The sequence below is a fragment of the Saccopteryx bilineata genome, chromosome 3 (genome assembly GCF_036850765.1).
Source record: "Saccopteryx bilineata isolate mSacBil1 chromosome 3, mSacBil1_pri_phased_curated, whole genome shotgun sequence".
In the NCBI taxonomy this organism is placed as follows: Eukaryota; Metazoa; Chordata; class Mammalia; order Chiroptera; family Emballonuridae; genus Saccopteryx; species Saccopteryx bilineata.
The window spans coordinates 288,686,450-288,702,126 of NC_089492.1; the positions used below are offsets into that span (position 1 = coordinate 288,686,450).

The window sequence follows — 15,677 nt, forward strand, 5'->3', positions numbered from 1 at the left end:
GTGGCCTGTGAGCTCCTGTGGTGAGGACTGTGCCTGCCCTACTCTGCGGAGTCCCCTTATTCAATCAGTTTCTCCTGTGAAAACCAGGGTGAATTCACTTAATCCTGACTCCCTCCCAGGAAGCTGTGAGAACAAAGGACACTGGACTTGGAATTCCAGCGAGAACTGAAGGCCGCCTGGTGCCAGCTGCGGTGTCCACAGCTGCCTCCCTCTCAGGAAGACCCTCTGCCCCGGCCCGGCCCATACGTGGCATTGGCCACGTCCTCCACTGTTTGTGGCTCAGGGTACGACAGGGCTGGGCTGAGTTCCCAGCTAGCACGACGCCATGTCTTGGGGTGCACAAGTCTGGCTGCTCTGGGGTGCCTTCTCCTCCCTGCTGACCCAGGTCAGGGGCCCCTCCAACACCAACTTGCTTCCCTTCCTTGAGACACACGGACCAGCCTTTTCTGACAGAGGCTCAGCCTCAGGGCACCGCCCCGCCTAAGCCCCGACGTGGCCTCGTTTGGGGGGCAGCTCTGCAGAGTCGGGGTCTCGGGGACGCACGGTGCTGCTCAAGTACTGAGTGTGCTCCTTGATGCTTTCTTCCAGACACTTTCGGCTCACCCCGGTGAGACGGACACATAGTCACCGAGCAAGAAGCTGAGTGTCTTCTATGATGCTATAATTCCTACACTAAACAATATGAGAGAAAAAGGGACTAGAGGAAAAGAAAGAGAGAGGCAGTCAGGTAGGAAGGAAGGGAGGAAGGGAGGGAGGAAGGGAGGGAGGAAGGAAGGAAGGCCTCCTTTCTGCGACTGCCTCCTGTATCCCCGGGGGGCCCACTGCTGGAGTCCAGCTCACTCCGAGTGGAGCCATCCCCTGAAGACCAAGGGGTGAGTGTGGACCTGCACTTCTGGACACCCCGCTCAGGCTTCTGGTCTGTTCCATGGACTAGCTCACCTGCAGGGCACCCCTGGGGGCTGGGGACATGGTGCCAGGTGGGGCTGTGTTCCGGAAAGAGTGAGGTGGGTGGTGGGGAGACACTTGGTTTGCAAAAGAGCTGATCATTCCCCAGACAGGCTTCAACTCTTTTGGGGGGTGGGGTGAGGGACTTTATAGCGACGACAATGCCACCGCTGTTGCTGAAACATGTCTCTCTCTGTGCACAGCTGCAGAGCAGGGGGCTGAAAGGAGGAGAGACGCCCTGGGTAGCCTGTCCTGACCAGCTCGTGCTTTGGGACCTAGAGGGCCGGCTCCGCCCTCTCACCCTTGCTGCAAGAGACCAGGGAGAGGTGATGAGGGAAATCACAAAAGCTCACTTTGGGACACCAGGATGCCAGCTTACAGGTCAGCTGGGGCTGACGTCACCAGGCTGTCATCTGTTGAGCACCTGACGTGTGCAGGAGCCTGAAATATTTTATATGTACTGTTTCATTTATGTTAATTCTCACAACAACCCTGCACTGTACACACATTATTATTACCCCTATTTTACAGATGAGAAAACAGACGCTCAGAGAAGCTAGAGAGATGCCCAGTCAGCCAGCTAACAGGTGTTCCTCCGGCTGTCACCAACCCCACTCTCTTAAGGGCTTAAAAGCAGAGTAGCATCCCAAACAGAGGGCCAACGAGGGCTCCGGGTGGGTGGCCCCAAGGGCAGCTTTCACAAAACACGCAGGGAACAGGGATGAGCGGTCCACGCCCCGCAGGATGCCTCCACCCGTCCTGCTGGCGCCCCACTTTGCTACTTCAGGGAAGCCGTGAGCTCTGAGGATGCTTCTTGGGAGTCAGAGGCAGTCGGCTCCCAGATGGACCATCATGTTCCACAGACAGGTCAGTCTAGTGTCCATGGAGAGAAATATACGCATGTCCCATCAGCAGTAGTGTTGGGGCACGTCCCAGACCCACAGCTGGGCACGGAGGCCTGTCAGCTGAGGGCCCGCTCCCGGCCCTGCCCACTGGTCCTGCCCAGGACTGTGCCCCTGGGGACCTGCAGGGCTTGTTCAGAGGCGGGGAGGCGAGGAGGCCGCAGGGGCAGGAAGGGAGGCCCCTGAGGGAAGTCAGTGCTCCTCAGCACACCTGGGGAGGAGGGGAAAGCTGAGGCCTGTATCTGCTGCAATGGGGCTGTTCACTACGATGTCCCAGGATGAGCAGTGGTGGCTTCTCTGGGGCCCCACCTGCGACTCCCTGGAGTCCTGGGCCAGCTTTTACCTTTATAAAAAGGAGTCATGATGGTATACCAGAGAGACAGAGAAGGGTACCTCCTCTGACTGGGTGACGATGAGACTCCTGGGAGCCAGGCCTTCTCCCAGGTGACACAGGGCCCGAGGTGAGAGTCCAGTGCACTGCTCGGCCAGGAGTCAGTGTCCGTAGTGGCAGGCTATGCGGTCACAGCTTCCTTTGTTCAGGGTCTCAGGTTAGAACCCAGCTCCTCATAATCCAAATGTCCTAAAACTCTACCCTCAAATGCCTGCCATTCTCCAGTTATCTGGGAGCCCCCAATCCCGGGGTGCCTGGGTGTGACAGCAGTGTTCATGGGCCCACAGGCCTGTGTGTGTGCAGCCAGGGTGGGCCGGAAAGGGGCGCCACCTGAGAGCTGGTTCTGGCATTCCAACAGTCCCACACGGCGCTGGGGGATGCAGATCCCCCCCCTCCCCCCCCCCCCCCGCTTCATCGAGCGTGAAAACATTCATTAACATTTTTGAGAACAAGGCAGAGAGGAGAACACTCATTAGAAGCAGAAATAGTTCCCAAATGAAGCACCAGAGTTGCTGGGACATCTGGCCTGAAGGGGGCTCTCCTCCTGGGGAGCAGGCAGGGGGCAGTGCACAGAGAGAAGGGACACATGAGGAGTCCCTGAGCCAAAGCACCCAAACGTCCCAAACAGGAGGAGCCGCGGGGGCTGGGGTGGAGGCCACAGGCCCTTGCTGTCCGGCTTGGCCTGGGAGGAGCCCAGGTGGCAGGAGGGGCCGCATCTCCTTGGGCCCCAGCAGAGCTCAGGGACCGGCGGCTGCAGAGATAGCCAAGCTGGGGCTGCAGGAGGCAGAGGTGACAAGGAGTCGGGAGGCCTGGACCCATCCTGGCTCCGTTGCCAACTGGCCGGGTGACCTGGCCTGGCCCTGCCCAGTCTGGGTCTCAACATGTATCTAGGCAATGTAGTGGCTGCGTTTGATGGTGCCTAGGTATCCTGCCTGCTGTGACACAGGGGGCCCCATTAATGCTGGTGACATGACAAGAGGAGGTGTGTGCCCGCCAGCAGCGGGGGTTCTCAAGGTCACAAGGCCAATCTCCCCAAGGTCCTGCTCCCGCCAGAAGAATGGCCTGAGCTCAGGTCATTTGGGCTCAAAGTGGCCTGGGGGCTAGAGATTTTACCCTGGACGGCTGAACTCATGTGCCCTCAGTCACGGCAATGACCTTACGCACCTAAGGGCTAATAAAGTGGCCTCAGTCCCTTCATTCCAGGCGTGGCCCTGCCCTCATCCTAATGAAATACTTACTAGCAATGGGGAGGGGGGAGAGAGAGGGACTGAGCTCTCCCCCTGAAAGCCAGGTTACTCGGAGGCTCTACGTGCCGTGCCAGCTCCCGCCCACCTCCCCAGCCCTCTGCTCTGGCAGGTGTGGCCAGGCTCCATGCCCGGGGCAGCGGGCAGTCTGCAGCAGAGCCCGTGGCCCCCCACCCACCCGGTTTCTGGCTGAGATGCTGGGCTGGGCGTCTGGTAGCGGGGATGCAGTTTGCTCCCCCAGCACGCTCGCTCACAGTCTGGCCGGAGAGGAGAGCCCAGCTGGGTGGGTAGGGGGCCCGCTGTGCTGAGTGGCCTTGGCAGGCGCGGGGTTGGTCGGAGGATCTCAGAGGCAGGAGGAGCTCTTGGCCAGCCGGCTGGTAGAGGTGGCCACTGGGCCAGACAGGGATAGCAGGGGGGGGTGTGGGGGCGGGCTCCCGGAAGAAACCCTCCTTTATCCAGGCGCCCGCCCTCCTGGCCTCCTTCCTCCTCCAAGCCCCCTTCCTTCCTGGAAGGCTGCCCCACCTGTCCCAGTTGGCCAGCTCGCCCTGGGCAGTGGGTGTGTGGTGCGCGGACAGGCCGCTGCCCCTCCCCCAGCCTCCAGTCCAGTCAAGGCACTGGGCTGGCAGTGCCGGCCATGCAGAGCCGGGCTGGCACCGGGCTGCTGCCTTCTTACTCGCCCACCGGCACTGCGCTGACCCCTTCCCTCCCATCTCGTCCTTCCTCTTGGTAATTGGTGTCAGAGACAAACTTGGGCCGATTTCCATCTGGGCTCCTGTGTCACAGCTCCTTTCCTACTTCTTACCAGAGACGCATTACCTGGCGCTGTAATAAGCACCAGGAGAAACAGCCTGGAGCAGGTGGCTGCTGCGTGGGCTCTGGGCTCAGTGCAGGACCGGAGCCCCGCTAATTGCTTTGGTCTCCGATCCTCAACCTCCTCCTGCCCAGGCTGAGCGGGGAGAGCAGCCCCCGCCCTCCACCTGTTTGCATTCCCTCCTGTCACCTGCTCACAGAATCAAGAGTGACACTCAACACAGGGGAGAGGGGGTGCCTGAACAGTTCCCCGGAGATGGGAGATAAAATAGAAAATAAAGAGGACAGATTAGCCACAAAGAAACTGGATCCTGCGATGCTGGCCTCGGAGGACACTGGGGCTCCCCCACCAGCTGGAAGGTGACAGACCCGGACACACAGACTCGCCCCAGGGATGTCTCCAGCATCCAGTTGCCAGGGCCAAAGCCCCATGAGCCGGGGCTGGGGTAGGGGAGCGGGACCCCTCCTCCTTCCTGCCTGGCCCCAGGGACAGGGCGGGAGTAGCCGGGTCCACAGGAACCTGCCTCGAAGTGCCCGAATGAGTGGGATTGAGTTTGGGGAGTAACGCGCTCAGAGCCCATGGCTGGCCCACAGTGTCTGATTCCAGGAAAGTCAATTTAATGGAATTAAAAAGCCACAAGAGCATGATGGAATGAGAAGCAGGGGTATAGGTGCGGGAGACGAGCCTGGGGGAGGGGGAGCCTCCTCGGAGTGCAGGTCTCTGGGGCTGCAGGCAGGCCGCAGGACGGAGGCCTCGGAAGGTGTCCCTAGGGGACACAGGTGGCCAGGGTGTGACCCTGGGGACATGGGGCAGACTCTAACCCCACCAGGGCTTTGCTTTCCCCACACTCCCCTCTGCCCTCGCAACCAGGTAAAAGAGAAAGCTGTTCGCCAAGTGGCAGGATGCCTTGGGTCCATTCTTATGAACCATATGGGGAAAGTATCACCCCCTGATCACCTGAACGTCTCTCTCGCAAGGACGCAGGACCGGGCAATTAGACAACCAGGTGCCAGCAGGCCAGCCTCCACGGGAGACAGGCCCTGGGAAACTGACAGCAGGGCAGGTTGCCGGGGAAGCAGTGTCTTTGCAAATCAGCACATCCCCGGGCAGTCTTGGCGTCATCCGCTAATGAACTTGTCTGAGCCGCAGACAATTATTTCTGGGAACTGAGGGAGGACGGAAAGCGCTTGGAGGTGGGGGAGCCTCGGAGTCCACACCAGAATGGCTCTGGGCTCTGCAGACACCTTCCAGGCCACCTTCCCTGGGGCCAGAGGCCTCCCTGCACTCCATGGCATGAGTGGCTGTCTTCTCCACATGCCACACCCCTAGGGCAGGGAGAACCCCCAAAGCACTGGGGCCTAGGGGTCGGTGAACTTGAACGACAGTGAATGCAGACAGTGGGAGCACAGTGGGAAAGGCTAGAGGCAGCAATTCCTGGGTAGAGGCGTGACCAACACCTAGGCAAATCAGAGGCAAGCTTTGAGGAGAACCCAGATCCAGCCCAGCTGGCTGCATGCCTCAGACCTCCTCACTTGCCGGGCAAGAGGACCACCAGTGACCACCACTCTGCAAGAGGCCAGCAGCCTCGGCGCCGGTCCAGTCCTGACTCAGCAAGAGGCTGCCACGCAGGCACCAGGGACAATGTTCCCTGCACAGCAAGGACACCAGGCAACCTCTCTACTCCCTTCTCCATCCTGCTACACAACAGACATCACAAATCGATTACAGAGCTCCTTCCTGCTGAGCCAGGAGCTCCTCCTGTCCCAACAAGCATCCCAATCAATCCAAATCAATCCGACCGCAACTGGCGTGCCTGCAGAAGCCAATTTTCCGCATGTGCCCACCACTAACCGTGGAGAGAAAACGGAGGTGCAGCTTTCAGCCAACAAGCCTTTCCCAGTCAAGGACAGGAGGCTCCGCCTTCCTGACATCCTCACACATGAGACTGCCCCCACCAGGCTTTCTCCCCTTGCTGCATCCATCCAACGACCGGCCAGGCCAGGCCCACGGCCTGCCTCTGCGCCACATGCCAAGGTCCCTAGGAAAGCCGGCCGGGGCCTGCTGAGTGCAGGAGCCTCCCCCCTCCCCGCAGCTCCCTCTGCAGACCCTTCCCAGCACCAAGACGAGACAGAATAAGCATCCAGTCCCAGCCACCTACCTGAAGGAGCCAGTAGCACCTCCGGTGGAAGGTGGGGATGACGGAGGAATGGACATAGCAGCCGTACAAGCACTGGGGAGAGAGGAAAAACGAGAATTCAGTTGGAAAGAGGGAAGGAAGGCAGGAAGACGGCGCAACGGAGAAGGAGCAAGAAGGAACCCCAGATGCCGCCAGTGCCTGGGAGGGACTGGGGGAGACCGAGGGCGGGCGCCCCAGCTTCGGGCCCTTGGACCAAGAACCAGGGCTGGGACGGTGTCTGAGAAGTGTGGCTGGGACACTCCAGAGGGCAAAGAGGACGGGCCGCTGGGGCGCTTGCCCTTTTGGGGGCCATGAAGGCATGAGAGGACCCAGAGAAGCCAGGGACCAGGGAGTACACCTGCATATACATTGTGGTTCTAATTTTAGGGGCTTGGAGTTACCCTGAAGTTCATTCATAGAGCCCAGGTGAAGACCCCTTGGTGGACAGGAAGAGCTGAAGGTTACAAGATTGATTCTGACACACACCCCCAGATCTTTCCTGGCCGAGCAGAGTCATGCCAGACAGACAGGGCAGCCCTAGCTAGGTTTCACCTCCAGAGCCTGAGCGGTCCCTGTGCCCATCCCCATGTTCTGGTTCCGACGTACAGTTTGTGTATTCATATATATATATTATATATATAATATATATATAATATATGTATATAATATATATATATAATTTGCTCGCTCTAAGTATAAACCTGCATCTTTTTCCAGATAGGTTAGATTTTAGAAAACAGCCAGAACCAAGTTGGATATATAAGGTGGATATAGGCGTAAGGTGGGTGAACGTTCAAGTGCAGGGTCAGTGTGTGGGGTTTTGTCTGGCTCTCTGTCACCAATGAACTCTGAGAGTCTGAGTGGGTGGGGGCTTGGCCTTCTCCTTTCTGCCTCCTTCCCTCTGCGAGGGGGAGTCCCAGCTTCCCAAAGTGCAGGGGTCAGGAGGGGGCAGGGCACAGAGGGAGAAGGCAGGGCTAGCAGAGCCTTGGGGAAGGAGGGGGGAGGTCTGCTCCCCCACCGCTCACTGTAATCCCACTCTCGGCTCCCCCACCCCAGCACCACCTCGACAGCGCTTCCATCAGACACCCTTACACCCCCCCACACACATATCCCCAACACCGAGTGTGAATTGTCTCTGCTCGGAGCCTGTCTGAGCCCCTGCCTGTCTGATTAGCGGAGTTGAAAGAGAAATCATTTTGGACTATGGGATTCTGGCTGCAAGAAAATCAGATTTCCGATGTGTTAGAACTTTTACAGATTGCTGTCAGCTGGGACTTCAGCCCTGCACACACCGAACAAACAAAAGCAGAAATTAATTTAAACGATTCCCTTGCAATCCTTGCCCACGGAATGTACTTATTTATTAAGAAGGCAATATTCTTCCCTGACTTTTCAATATACTTTTTTGAGAAAAGAAAAAAAATTTTTTTTTTTTGGATCACGCACTCCTTTCTGCCTAAGGAGATCCACATCTGGACGCTTTTCTGTAAGTGGTTGTAACGAACGAGTGCCCCCCGCCCCCCGAACCTTCAATGGATCCTTTTCCTTTGGAATTTGCAGTGTTCAAGGGGACAGTTCGAAGACTTTTCCTCCTGCCATCAGCCAGATGGAGAGAGAGAGCAGTTGCTGTGAGAAGTCTCTCCTGTCCCTCTGAAATCAAAGGCTCCACACGCGTTCCTTCTCCACAGCCCGTTTCTCCTGAGAGTGCACAACACCTGCCCTTCTCCACCGCCTCTGTCCTGAGCTTGAAAGGACCTGGTTGACGAGCAGCTCTGTGTACCCCTGACTCGCCGCCTTCGTGCCAGGCGGGGCTGCTGCATCCTTGAACTGCGCATGAAGGAACCCTGGAGAAGTCACCAAGCGCCTACTGTGTGTCTCTCTATGCAGCACACAAAAAGGTGGCATGCAGCCCCCCTGCCCCCAGCCAGCCCTGGCCCCTCTCCCTGACACCCTCCCCTACCCAGAACTGCCCAGAACCACCCAATAAGCAGAATGATGTTAAAGAGAAAAATCGCCGTTTCTACATCAAGGCTCATGCATTTTAATCAGAGGAACCCCTCAGGGCCTCACTCAGAACCCAGTTGCTCTATTTTTAGATAATACTCCAACCGCCTGCCCTGGTGCTCCCCTGCCTCTGGTCTCCACAGATGAGAGGCACGTATTAGGGAGGCGGGAGAGGGAATGCTCGCTAGCGGTGGACCCCTGGTGCGCGGCAGCCACGTCACATCGCGGGACATCAAGGCAGGAAGGGGGAACTCCCCAGAGAGCCCCAAAGGATGTGTGCCGCCTGGGGGCGCTAGGCCTGTCCCTGTCCCCTCGCTCAGCACATCTGCCCGGCTGTATGTCCACCCCCCACCCCCTGGGACTGATACTCCTGCAGGGAGGGACCCTGGACCATCTGAATGGACGTGGCCCACAGCCCTCCCACAGTGGCACGCCCAGGACACTCATCTCTACGGCCTGGTACCGGAAAGGACCTAGAGTGACGTTTAAGTCTTGCTTGGGGTCCTGTGAAGTCTCACACCAGAAATGCACCCTGAAAAATGACTCTGCCTTTAGTGATTAAAGGGTCGAGTAGCTGGTCCTGGCCTTGGGAGGAGGGGTCCGCGGAGATGGAACCTGCAGGGGGCGGGGGGGGGGGAGGTTCATCATTCCAGGCTGTAAAATGGGCACTGCCCTCCTCCTGTCCTGTGGGAGGTGTGAGGGATGAGAGCAGAGGCCTCGCCTGGGTGGCTGGGAGGTCCAGGACAGTCCCAGAGCAGGTGGCACAGGGGTCAGAGGAGGCAGTGGGGGCTGGCCAAGCGAAGAGTGGCAGGAAGAGCTGGAGGGGGGTGGGAAGGACAGACAGTGTGGAGTGGGCCTGTGAGGAAGCAAGTGCGGGGCGCTGGGATGAATCGGAGTGTGTAGTGTGGGGGGGTGCAGGTATGAGCGGGGTGTGTAGTGGGGGGGCGCAGGTATGAGCGGGGTGTGTAGTGGGGGGGCGCAGGTATGAGCGGGGTGTGTAGTGGGGGGGGCGCAGGTATGAGCGGGGTGTGTAGTGGGGGGGCGCAGGTATGAGCGGGGTGTGTAGTGCGTGGGGGGGCAGGAATGAAGCGGGTGTGTAGTGTGGGGGGCGCAGGTATGAGCGGGGTGTGTAGTGGGGGGGGCGCAGGTATGAGCGGGGTGTGTAGTGGGGGGGGCGCAGGTATGAGCGGGGTGTGTAGTGCGTGGGGGGCGCAGGTATGAGCGGGGTGTGTAGTGGGGGGGGCGCAGGTATGAGCGGGGGTGTAGTGCGTGGGGGGCGCAGGTATGAGCGGGGTGTGTAGTGGGGGGGCGCAGGTATGAGCGGGGTGTGTAGTGCGTGGGGGGGGCAGGAATGAAGCGGGTGTGTAGTGTGGGGGGCGCAGGTATGAGCGGGGTGTGTAGTGGGGGGGGCGCAGGTATGAGCGGGGTGTGTAGTGGGGGGCGCAGGTATGAGCGGGGTGTGTAGTGGGGGGGCGCAGGTATGAGCGGGGTGTGTAGTGGGGGGGCGCAGGTATGAGCGGGGTGTGTAGTGGGGGGGCGCAGGTATGAGCGGGGTGTGTAGTGCGTGGGGGGGCAGGAATGAAGCGGGTGTGTAGTGTGGGGGGGGCAGGAATGAAGCGGGTGTGTAGTGCGTGGGGGGGGGCGCAGGTAGGATATGGGGGCAGGAGACAGAGCTGCCCAATCACAAAAGGCCAGGAGGCCTCGGCAAGGGTTCGGCTGCACTCTGGGGCGGCAGGAGTAAAAGGACGTCACGAACATGTGTGCGGCGCAGAAGCTCACAGTCACAGCGGAGTGGCCAGGGGACAGAGCCGAGGGAGCCTGGGGGCGTCAGGCCGGTCCTGTGCATCCAGAGGCATGCTGAGGCCTGAACCAGGGCAGGGAAATGGCCACGTCTGCCAGGCTTCACGGGGACAGGCAGCACTGGGGGTGCAGCGGGCCGATGGGAGGGGCTGATGTCAGAGTTCCACTCGGTGACTTTGAGGAGCTTGTAAGACATCCAAGTGGAGACACACAGAATGCAGTGGGTTGCAAAGACCTGGGCCTCAGTCGGGTTGGACATATCTGGGCATCGTGGGCACAGGGATGGCCTTACACGGGGGGCTGTAAGGGAGCGGGTGTCCACTCAGGCTGCTTGATACAACGCAGAGCCAGGCTTTACCAGCGGACGGAGCAGGAGAGTGTGAGCTTGCCAACGCCCGGAGGGCACCCCTGACCTGGCTCCCTGGGTGCCCCCAGCCCTGGCCCTTCCCCCTCTCATGCACCACGTAGCTCCGAACCACCGCTGCGGCCCGCCCGGCTCCCAGCCTCCCTCGCCAGTTCCCTTCTTCACCACTGTCCTCACTTTGCAGCCTTTCTGCCCGTTTCCAGCCTGTACGACAATGTCATCCCACGGCCAACTGGGGATTAATTGCACACGATTTCACGAGGCAGCGTCTCAAATCCAGTCCCTTTACCCACTAATCAAAAAAGCAATCAAGTTTGTCAGTAGCAATCTGTGTTGTACAAACTCCTGGTGCTTTCTGATCAGGCTCCGGGGGTCCCCTGGGGACTCCCTGAGTCAAGCTTCTCATTTGGGGGCCATGATGTGTTTGGAGGAAGAGTCACATCCGGGGGCTGCTGGATACAGCTCTGTGTGTGTGCACGCGCATGCACACACTGATGTACACACAAGCCCGCACACGCGTGCAGAGATGTGTATGGGAAAACGGGCCGTGCATCCCCTGTTGGTGTGTGTACACACAGAGGTCAGATGGAAAGCAGCAAGCTGTGTTTAGGAAACTCCCAAGAGCCTCGCCCACAGGAGAGCAATGTGCAGATCCGTTCGACCCGGGGAATTAAGGCCCAGCTTCCCTTTCACATGACATGTGAGCAAGGAAGGAGTTTTTTTAAATACTCAGATTTGCCCTTATGACACTAGGGGGCTATTTTATTTTCCTTCTTAAATAAAAAGGGAAAGATAGAGCTCCAGGGGAACCCAATAGCAAACAAGGGCTCCTCTCAGTTCAGAATCAATACTTCCCACAGAGAAAGAGACATTTCTGAAGGGGGCATCGGTCACACATCTCCTCAAATGGGTTTCTCCCCCACATACTCAGCTGCCAGGGTGTCCCCACCCCTGTGCCAGAGGGTCCATCAGGACCTGGCAGCCAACAGCCGATGGCCTCCGTGGGCCAGAGAAGGGGGCGTCTCAGCGTGGCCTTTATTGATGGGCACCGGGATGCGGCCGGTGCTTTCTGCCCGGCTCTCAGTGGCTGATTCTCCCTCTCTCTCCCACTTTCTCTGCCCCCCCCATCAGGTATGAGCACCCTCCATCCCCTCCACTCTGGGCTTCGGCTTCAGAAGACAGCTGACTCAGCGTCCCCCGGCAGACCTGCGCCCCCTGTTCCCACACTTCTCCTCGCATGGTCCCCTCACCCAGGCAAACGCCACCCGGCCTGCGACCATCTCAGGTCCTCCCTCCTGCAGGAAGCCTCTTGTGACCAGCCGGTGGGAGGGGTCCCTCGCAGTGACGCATCGCGGTCACGGGGCAGCCACGGGGACGGGGGTGCTGCCTCAGGTTCACGCACATCGTTGCCGTCACTTAACTCCCCACAGCCGCGGTGCCGCCCGCCTCTCCCAGGTGCTGTCCGCCTTCCTGGAAAGAGCCGGACAGCAGACACTTTTGCGAGTCACGTGGTCTCCGTTGTGTCTGCTCAGCTCGGCCTCTCTCGGGCCGGAGCAGCCTTCGCGGCCAGGCAAATGAATGCGCCTGGCTGCGCCCCAACAAAGCTTCAGTCAGGGACACGGTAATTTGAACTTTGCATAATTTTCACTTGTCATGAATATTCTTCTTCTTACGATGTTTCCCCCCAACCATTAAAAAAAAGGAAAAATCATTCTTGGCTCACAGGCTGGACGAAGGTAGGTGGCGAGACCTGGTCCCTGGGCCCCCGTCGTCCAACCCCGTGCCGTTGGAATGGAAAGGGAGGAGTGAGAATCCACGGTCCTGTGTGGAATGCCCCACAGCGGTTCCCACGTAGCAGGTGCTCAAGAAACTCCGCACAACTTCCACACGATGTTAGAGCCTATGCAGGACAAGGAGGGTGCAGCGAAGGCCCAGCACACGCGCATCTAGAGAACGCAGGGGAGAGCGCAGAACAGGGTCTCCTGCCACTGTCCATCACCCCAACGCTCTGGGTGAGAGCAGCGGTGCTGGCCCGGAGGACTTGGGTGCCTGGAGTAACAGACTGAGGAAAGCATGGCCCCCTCTGCCTTCACTTGATGAACTCAGCAGGACCCCATGAAGTCAAGTTCAGGCAGCGGAAAGCAGCGAGGGCAGCACTGAGGGTGCATATCTGCTTGGGCCCCCACCCCGAGGGACAGAGCGCCCCCACGGCCTGGACCTCCTGTGCAACTCCCTCTCCGGGAGGGAGAGCTTCTCCCTGCTTTCTGGAGCCCCTACCACAGCAGGCAACCCCCGAAAGTCAGGGCTTGCTACTGACTTCCGAATCTGGGAGCGGGCAAGCAAGGCTGGCATCTGACTCCACGGGTTTCGGGAACGAACGCCCCCCCTCGAGACTGCTCCACAGGCCTCCTCACACCGGTGACATCCAACAAGGAAGCCACGGGCCCCCTCTGGCTGCTCAGATTCAAATGAAGTCAAGTGATATAAAACAAAAAGCTTAGCTCCCCCTGGAACTATCCTCATTTCAAGTGCTCACTGGCCACCTGCAGTTAGTGGCCGCCTTGCCAGACGGTGAGGACACTCCATCCTCACAGAGAGTTCCGCTGGACGTGAAGGCTCTGCCCACAAGAGCAGGGTCGGGGCTGGGGTTCAGTTCAGAGATGTTTGGATGAGACCCTTGGAGCCTGGGACCCCAGAAGCTGAGATCTGGGGAAGCCACGGTTGTGGGGAGATGACTTGAGGCACCTGGGGCTTCCGGGAGGCAGCTGCACTTTGGGGAGTTGGGATGCTTGAAGGTTGGGTCAGCTTGAGTCAGTCAGTGAGTGTCTCCCTGAGCCCCCTGTGCTCAACAGCACGGATCACTCCCCAACAACCCTCCTCTTCTCCCCAAAAAACCTCCTCTAATGCAGGGATAACATCTGCTGTGTCCTCAGACTAGGGTGTTTACATTGAATCTCCATCCATAATCCTCTTTACTGGGGTCCCCTGCTACTTCCTCTGCAAACAGTCCTGCATACACCACCACCCCCCAGCAGCCAGGCCACGCAGCCTGGGGGCTGAGAGCTTGGCTGGGCTTGTGGCAGTGACCCCCCCGGAGTCCCCCAGTGGCCGGGCCTTGATGCCCCACTGGCCTCTTCTCTCTCCCACTAGGGAGGTGACTGTCAGCACAAAGGTCCTCAGTGCGAAAATAGATTTTTAGGCGCCTGGCTTATCTCACACACTTAAATCTGACTTGCGCATGACAGAGATGAACAGTTTTAAAAAGTATGTTCTGGTCTAAAGGTGACAGAAGAAAGTGAGACAACAGACAGGAAGGAAAACTCCCCGGAGAAGACAGTGACAGGAGCCTGCTCTGCAGGGAGGACGGGGCAGCGGCCACTGGCTCGGACTGTTCCAGGCACCGTCGGATGGGGGGACGGCCACGCCCCTAGAAAAGGCCACCCTTGGGCTGGGCTGCGCTGCACTGGCTCACATGCAGGAGGCAGCAATGGATGTGGACTTTCTGTAAATAAGCTCCATGCGGCCTGAGGGCCTGCCCCCCCAATCTCCCCCCTGGAAGGGAGGCTCACCAACGCACAAAACCAGGTCCAAACAACGGCCCCGATGCTCAGCCCAAGGGGTCCCCGACGGGAATGTGAGGGAGCCCCAGGGAGAGAAGAGCCCCCCTTTTTTGTGTTAGAGGTCAGCGAAGTCACCTAAGAGGAAGTGACATTCGTGATGTGTCGAAAGGGTGAGGACTTGGCCAAGTGGACAGCAGGTGGAAAAGACCAGGCCAGCTGGACAAGAAGGGTATGCGAAGGGGAGGGAACGGTCTGCCCGCCCCTTCCCAGCTTTCCCTCCACATTCTCCGTGCAGATGACATTGGGTGGCTGAGCCCGTGACTCCGCAGACTGTTCTGCAGAAGTCCCCACGGGACCCGTGATGAGCAGGTGGCAGATGGCCTCACATCTGAAACAAAGGCCCTGGGATTTGTATGCCTCTGCCCTTTCCTGCTGGTCCAGACTGCGTGCTGAGGCGGGTTTCCCGGGAGGACTGTGGGAGGCTGGGAGTGGTCACGTGGCAAGTGTGGGCACATGGCTAGAATATCAGTGCTGACCCCGTGGCTTCCCTGCCCTGCCTTCTGTCATGGCTCCGTCTCCCACTCCGGCCGGCTGCTTTAGATGGCAGGTAGCGAGAGCTCATTGCTCCAGTGCGGCCCAAGAGGCAAGAAAGCCTGTCCCTTCCAGATCTGAGATTACAGCACCAGGGAGGCACTCCCGCCTAGCTGGGTTAGGAGCCCTGTGACTCTTGGTGGGGCAGGAAGGAACCTGAGCGGGTGGAGCCACAGGGATCTCACGGTTCCTTTGGTGCCAGAGTTCTGACACCCCCAGGAGAAGCAGGTGCTCTTCGAAGAGCAGACAGAAGTGAGAACACTTCAGCACCTCCCACATCCCCACACCAGCTGCAGCTGCTGCGAGGTGCACAAGTAGGTCAAGCGGCCCCGCTGTTCCCCAGACAGACACCCGGAAAGCTGAGACAGATCCTGGAAGGCGCTGGGAAGCTCCCCCATGAAGACAATGGGGGAGGGAGAGACATGGAGTTTCTTTTTCCTCCCGTCCCTACCTCTGTCGTACACAGAGACATCCTCAGGGAAGACCAAGGCTGGACCAGGCTAGCAGACTGCCCAAGGTCACATGGCCAGGAAGAGGCAGAGAGGGACTTCAGCCCACCCTGGTCTGGTCCAGAGCTCTGGCTCCTTCTTCCCTGGCTCGCCACCCGGGCAGCCTCACTCAGGCATCCACACAATGGCCGCAGGTCAGGCCTTCTGCACGGCCTGCCTTTGTCAAAGATAAAGGGATGATGTCCTGGGCCACTCTGGGGACAGTCCTAGCTGAAGAATCTGGTTCATGTTAATCTAAGATTGGGCCAAATGATTCAATTCACATGCTACTTGCGAAAACACTGGGCCTCAGAACTTGTTAAAGAGTGAATTGCTTTAAAATTAGTTTGAGCTAAATGGATTGGAGTCTGATTTGGCCTCCGGGGCTGGGTGATGGGGAA

At 59.0% G+C, this 15,677-nt stretch overlaps 1 protein-coding gene across 5 annotated transcripts in view; it reads right to left on the minus strand.

Annotated features, from left to right (window-relative positions):
* LOC136331685 (calmodulin-binding transcription activator 1-like) overlaps nt 1–15,677 on the minus strand; it is a 724,201-nt gene that overhangs the window by 222,245 nt on the left and 486,279 nt on the right. For all 5 annotated transcript variants that reach the window (XM_066270563.1, XM_066270566.1, XM_066270565.1 and 2 more), the window contains one exon: nt 6,452–6,523. In XM_066270563.1, coding sequence (XP_066126660.1) covers nt 6,452–6,523 — 72 coding nt within the window. The remainder of the gene's footprint in view (nt 1–6,451; nt 6,524–15,677) is intronic.